This window comes from Aphelocoma coerulescens, unplaced genomic scaffold (genome assembly GCF_041296385.1).
Source record: "Aphelocoma coerulescens isolate FSJ_1873_10779 unplaced genomic scaffold, UR_Acoe_1.0 HiC_scaffold_187, whole genome shotgun sequence".
NCBI classification, from domain to species: Eukaryota; Metazoa; Chordata; class Aves; order Passeriformes; family Corvidae; genus Aphelocoma; species Aphelocoma coerulescens.
This window is the reverse complement of record NW_027183535.1, coordinates 89,578-96,819: the sequence shown is the minus strand read 5'-3', so window position 1 is coordinate 96,819 and position 7,242 is coordinate 89,578. Positions and strand designations below refer to the sequence as shown.

General features: G+C 65.3%; 1 protein-coding gene across 1 annotated transcript; it reads left to right on the top strand.

Annotated features, from left to right (window-relative positions):
• Positions 1–87: 87 nt before the first annotated feature.
• On the top strand, positions 88–1,554 carry LOC138101060 (beta-1,3-galactosyltransferase 4-like). The gene has a single exon (XM_068998900.1). The coding sequence runs from the start codon at positions 88–90 to the stop codon at positions 1,552–1,554; it is 1,467 nt and encodes a 488-aa protein (XP_068855001.1).
• The last annotated feature ends 5,688 nt before the right edge of the window (positions 1,555–7,242 follow it).

The window sequence follows — 7,242 nt, the reverse complement described above, 5'->3', positions numbered from 1 at the left end:
GTTTTGGGGGCGATTTCGGGGTTTTTGGGGCTCCCCCGAGGTGAGAGAAGGGCGAGGGGGGTGGTGGTGGGGGGGTGTGGCTCCGGGATGGGCCCGAGGCGGCGGCGATGGCAGCGGGGGGCGGCGAAGGCCGCGCTGGTGGCGCTGGGGCTGGCGGTGCTGGGGCTAGTGGGGAGCGGCGGGGGCGAGGAGCTGCTGGCGGCGGCCCTGGCGGCCTGGGGGGAGGGGCGGGGGGTTTGGGGGGCCGTGGGGGGAGGGGAGGGCCGGGGGGAGGCGTGGGGAGGGAGGTGGGGGGGCGATGTTGTGAATGGGGGCGGGGGGCGGCGTGGGAACGGCGCGGGGTTTGTGAATGGGGGCGGGGGGGGGCGTGGGAACGGCGCGGGGTTTGTGAATGGGGGCGGGGGGGGGCGTGGGAACGGCGCGGGGTTTGTGAACGGGGCGGCGGCGTTTGTGAATGGGGAGGGGGCCGCGAGGGGCGGGGCGGGGCTCGGGGTGGGTCTGGGGGGCGGGGAAGGAGGGCCGGGGGTCTTCAACGGCAGCTGGGGTGTCACCAAAGGTGGTCCCGCTAGCCCAGCGCGGGCTCCCCGTGTGCCCCCCGGCTGTTTCGGGCTCCTCTCCGGCGGCTCCGGCGACCTCGACGAAGGTCCCCAGGTGTTGGCGACCCCCAAGATCCTCCTGTCGCCCCCTCCGTGCTCGCCCCCCGCCCCTTTCCTGCTGACCCTCGTGCCCAGCGCCCCCTCCCACGTCCCGCAGCGCCTGGCCGTGCGCGACACTTGGGGGGGTCCCTGGGAAGCCTCGGGGACCCCCCCGGGCCGCACGGTGTTCGTGCTGGGGGCCGCCGCTTCCCCCGCGGGCCAGCGGGAGCTGCTGCTGGAGTGGCGACAGCACGGCGACATCCTGCAGGGCGACTTCGGCGACACCTACGGCAACCTGACGCGGAAGACGCTGCTGCTGCTGCGCTGGGCCCGCGCCTGCTGCGGGGACGCGCCTTTCCTGCTGAAGGCCGACGACGACGTGTTCGTCAACGCGCCCGCTGTGGCGACATACCTGGCGGCGTGGCCGGCCCCGCCCGCCCGCCTCTACCTGGGCCGCGTGCACTGGCGGGTGGCCCCGAACCGCGACCCCCGCAGTCGCCACCACGTCCCCGAGAGGCTCTACCCGGGCCGCCTGTTCCCTCCGTACTGCAGCGGCACCGCCTACGTGCTGTCGCGACAGGCGGCGATAGCGCTGCTGGCGGCGGCGCCGCGGGTGCCGCTGGTGGGGCCGGAGGACGTGTGGGTGGGGCTGTGCGCTCGGCGGGCGGGGGTCGCGCCCCGGCACTCGGCGAGGTTCGGGGGGTCGCGGGGCTTCGCCGGCGACGGCTGCTGCGTGGGCGGGCCGGCGTTCAGCGCGCACCGCGTGGGGCCGCGGGGGCTCCGCGGGCTCTGGGCGAGGCTGCGGGGCCGAGGGGGCTGCGCGGAGCTGCCGGCGCTGCTGGGGCTGCTGCGCTGCCGGGCCCTGGCGCTGCTGGGCCGGGGGCTCGGCGGCAGCGGGGGGTGGGGAGGGGAGGGGTGAGCGGGGGGGTGATGGGGGGTGATGGGGGGTGATGGGGTGGGTGGGGAGTGCGGCTCGGAGGGAGGGAGGTTGGGGTGATGTCATGGGGTGACGTCATAGTGATGTCACAGGTGATGTCATGGATGGGAGCGCTGCTCGTAGGGAGGGAGGTTGGGGGTGACGTCATGGGTGATGTCATGGGTGATGTCATAGGTGATGTCATAGTGATGTCATGGATGGGAGCGGCACTCGTAGGGAGGGAGGTTGGGGGTGACGTCATGGAGTGATGTCATGGGTGACGTCATGGATGGGAGTGCTGCTCGTAGGGAGGGTGGTTGGGGTGATGTCATGGGGTGACGTCATGGGTGATGTCATGGATGGGAGCGCTGCTCGTAGGGACAGTGGTTGGGGGTGACGTCATAGTGATGTCATGGGTGATGTCATGGGTGGGAGTGCTGCTTGTAGGGACAGTGGTTGGGGTGATGTCATGGGGTGATGTCATAGTGATGTCATGGGTGATGTCATGGATGGGAGCGCTGCTCGTAGGGACAGTGGTTGGGGGTGACGTCATGGGTGATGTCATGGGTGATGTCATGGATGGGAGTGGCGCTCGTAGGGAGGGTGGTTGGGGGTGATGTCATGGGTGATGTCATGGGTGGGAGCGCTGCTCGAAGGGGCACTGGTTGGTGGTGATGTCATGGAGTGACATCATAGTGACGTCATGGGAGGGAGCGGCACTCGTAGGGACAGTGGTTGGGGTGATGTCATAGTGATGTCATGGGGTGACGTCATGGGTGATGTCATGGATGGGAGCGCTGCTCGTAGGGACAGTGGTTGGGGGTGACGTCATAGTGATGTCATGGGTGATGTCATGGGTGGGAGTGCTGCTTGTAGGGACAGTGGTTGGGGTGATGTCATGGGGTGATGTCATAGCGATGTCATGGGTGATGTCATGGATGGGAGCGCTGCTCGTAGGGACAGTGGTTGGGGTGACGTCATGGGTGATGTCATGGGTGATGTCATAGCGATGTCATGGATGGGAGCGGTGCTCGTAGGGAGGGTGGTTGGGGGTGATGTCATGGGTGATGTCATAGGTGACGTCATGGATGGGAGTGCTGCTCGTAGGGACAGTGGTTGGGGTGATGTCATGGGGTGATGTCATAGCGATGTCATGGATGGGAGCGGCACTTACAGGGATGGTGGTTGGGGGTGATGTCATGGGTGATGTCATAGTGATGTCATGGGTGATGTCATGGATGGGAGCGCTGCTCGTAGGGACAGTGGTTGGGGGTGACGTCATGGGTGATGTCATGGGTGACGTCATGGGTGATGTCATGGATGGGAGCGCTGCTCCTAGGCAGGGTGGTTGGGGGTGACATCATGGGTGATGTCGTGGGTGATGCTATGGGTGACGTCATGGATGGGAGTGGCACTACTAGGGACAGTGGTTGGGGTGATGTCATGGGTGACGTCATAGTGACGTCATGGATGGGAGCGGCACTCGTGGTTGGGGTGATGTCATGGGGTGACATCATAGTGACGTCATGGGGTGGGAGGGCACTCGTAGGGAGGGTGTTTGGGGTGACGTCATGGATGGGAGCAGCACTCGTAGGGACGGTGGTTGGGGTGATGTCATGGGTGACGTCATGGATGGGAGCGGCACTCGTAGGGACGGTGGTTGGGGTGATGTCATAGGGCGACGTCATGGGTGATGTCATGGGATGACGTCATGGGGTGATGTCGTGGATGGGGAGCGCCCCACGTAGGGACAGAGGTTGGGGTGATGTCATGGAGTGACATCATAGTGACGTCATGGGAGGGAGCGGCACTCGTAGGGACAGTGGTTGGGGTGATGTCATGGGTGATGTCATGGGTGACGTCATGGGTGATGTCATGGGTGATGTCATGGATGGGAGTGCTGCTCGTAGGGAGAGTGGTTGGGGGTGATGTCATGGAGTGACATCATAGTGACGTCATGGATGGGAGCGGCACTCATGGTGGTTGGGGTGATGTCATGTGGTGACGTCATAGTGACGTCATGGGAGGGAGCGGCACTCGTAGGGACGGTGGTTGGGGTGATGTCATGGGTGATGTCATGGGTGATGTCATGGGTGATGTTATGGGTGGGAGCGGCACTCGTGGTTGGGGTGATGTCATGGGGTGACATCATAGTGACGTCATGGATGGGAGTGCTGCTCGTAGGGAGGGTGGTTGGGGTGATGTCATGGTGTGACGTCATGGATGGGAGCGCCCCTCATAGGGCGGTTGGGTGCGATGTCATGGAGTGACGTCATGAGGTGACGTCATGGATGGGAGCGCCCCTCATAGGGCGGTTGGGTGCGATGTCATGGAGTGACGTCATGGGGTGATGTCATGGATGGGAGCGCCCCTCATAGGGTGGTTGGGTGTGATGTCACGGGTGTGATGTCACGGGTGACGTCATGGAGTGATGTCATGGATGGGAGCGCCACTCCGAGGGACGGTGGTTGGGTGTGATGTCACGGGTGACGTCATGGAGTGGTGATGGCGCGGGTGACGTCATGGGGTGGTGATGTCACGGGTGACGTCATGGGGTGGTGATGGCGCGGGTGACGTCATGGGGTGGTGATGTGAGGGATGGGAGTGTCGCTCGTAGGGACGGTGGTTGGGGGTGGGAATGACGTCATGGGTGTGACGTCATGGGGTAACGTCATGGATGGGAGGTTGGGGGTGATGTCATGTGGTGATGTCATAGTGACATCATGGATGGGGGCGCCCCTCGTAGGGAGGGCGGTTGGGGGAGGGAGTGACATGGGGTGGTGATGTCATGGGGTGACGTCATGGATGGGGAGCACCCCTCATAGGGATGGCGGTTGGGAGTGACGTCATAGAGTGACATCATAGGGAGTGATGTCATGGATGGGGACACGCCCCCTCCCAGTGGGGTGAGACTCCTCCCCTCCCCCCCCACCCATGGGGCAGCAGTTGGGGGTGGGAGTGACGTCATGGGGTGATGTCATAGAGGGTGACGTCATGGATGGGGACACACCCCCCGGCAGTGACAGGGGTGGGAGTGACGTCATAGAGGGTGATGTCATAGAGGGTGACGTCATGGATGGGGACACCCCCCCCCCGGCAGTGACGGGGGTGGGAGTGACGTCATGGGGTGATGTCATAGAGGGTGACGTCATGGGTGGGGACACCCCCCTCCCCATGGGGTAAAGACCCCTCCCCCCCATGGGGACAGCGGTGGTTGGGGGAGGGGCACTGGGCAGTGACGTCATGGGATGATGTCATGAACAGAGCAGTGACGTCATTGGGATGATGTCGTGAACGGAGCAGTGACGTCATGGACGGGGACACCCCTCCCCCCCCATCCAAAGTGGGTGGGAAATCCCACCGGGGGGGGAACCCCAAAATTGGAGCCGAGGGGCTCTGGGGGGCACACAGGGGGCACAGGGAGCCGGGGCGGGGACACCGATGGCACTGATGGCACACGGATGGTGACACCGGTGCCACACGGGTGTCACACGGAGCCGGGGCGGTGACACCGATGGCACACGGGGGGCACACGGGGGGACACGGCGGAGCCGGGGCGGTGACACCGATGGCACACGGGGGGCACACGGGGGGCACAGGGAGCCGGGGCGGGGACACCGATGGCACACAGACGGTGACACGGGTGCCACACGGGTGTCACACAGAGCCAGGGTGGTGACACCGATGGCACACGGGGGGCACACGGAGGTGGTGGTGACACGGGTGCCACACGGGTGTCACACGGACGGTGACACGGCCATGGCACGGTGACACCAGTGGCACATGGACGGTGACACGGGTGTCACACAGGGACACGGACGGAACTGGCACGGTGGCACCGGTGGCACACGGACAGTGACACAGCCATGGCACGGTGACAGCGATGGCACACGGACGGTGGCAGCCACGGCACGGCGACACCAATGGCACACGGGTGGCACAGGGACGGTGACACGGCCATGGCACCGATGGCACACGGACGGTGACACGGGTGTCACACAGGGACACGGACGGAACTGGCACGGTGACACCGATGGCACCTGGACGGTGACACGGCCATGGCACAGGGACACGGACGGCACTGGCACGGTGACACCGATGGCACCTGGACGGTGACACGGCCATGGCACAGGGACACGGACGGCACTGGCACGGTGACACCGATGGCACACGGGTGTCACACGGACCCTGGGTGGCACACGGACGGTGACACGGGTGTCACACAGGGACACGGATGGAACTGGCACGGTGACACCGATGGCACCTGGACGGTGACACGGCCATGGCACAAGGACATGGACAGCACTGGCACGGTGACAGCGATGGCACACGGACGGTGACACAGCCACGGCACAGGGGCACCGATGGCACACGGACGGTGACACGGGTGTCACACAGGGACACGGATGGAACTGGCACGGTGACACCGATGGCACACGGACGGTGACACGGCCATGGCACAAGGACATGGACAGCACTGGCACGGTGACAGCGATGGCACACGGACGGTGACACAGCCACGGCACAGGGGCACCGATGGCACACGGACGGTGACACGGCCATGGCACAGGGACACGGATGGAACTGGCACGGTGACACCGATGGCACACGGACGGTGACACGGCCACGGCACAGGGGCACCGATGGCACACGGACGGTGACACGGGTGGCACACAGGTGTCACCCAGAGCTGGTGGTGACACCGATGGCACACGGACCTTCAGTGGTGACACGGGCGTGACACGGAGCTGGCACGGTGACACGGCCATGGCACAGGGACAGCGATGGCACCTGGATGGTGACACCGATGGCACATGGACGGTGACACGGCCATGGCACAGGGACAGCGATGGCACACGGATGGTGACACCGATGGCACACGGACGGTGACACGGCCATGGCACAGGGACAGCGATGGCACACGGACACCAATGGCACACGGGTGGCACAGGGACACGGATGGAACTGGCACGGTGACACCGATGGCACACGGACGGTGACACAGCCATGGCACGGTGACACCGATGGCACACAGATGGTGACACGGCCGGGACACCGATGGCACACGGAGCTGGCACGGTGCCACGGGTGTCACACGGACCCTGGGTGGCACACGGACCCTGGGTGGCACACGGACGGTGCCACGGGTGTCACACGGACCCTGGGTGGCACACGGACCCTGGGTGGCACACGGACGGTGCCACGGGTGGCACACGGACCCTGGGTGGCACACGGACCCTGGGTGGCACACGGACGGTGCCACGGGTGGCACACGGACCCTGGGTGGCACACGGACGGTGCCATGGGTGTCACACGGACGGTGCCATGGGTGTCACACGGACCCTGGGTGGCACACGGACGGTGCCACGGGTGTCACTCAGGGACACGGCTGGCAGTGGCACTGATGGCACACGGGTGTCACACAAACCCTGGGTGTCACATGGGTGTCACACGGACCCCGGGTGTCCTGTGGGTGTCACATGGGTGTCACATGGACTGTAGGTGTCACACAGACCGTGGGTGTCCCGTGGGTGTCACAGGGACCCTGGGTGTCATGTGGGTGTCACACATGGGTGTCACACGGACCCTGGGTGTCCCACGTGGGTGTCCCATGTGGATGTCCCACGTGGATGTCCCACATGGGTGTCACCCGTGGGTGTCCCATGGGTGTCACACGGACCCTGGGTGTCA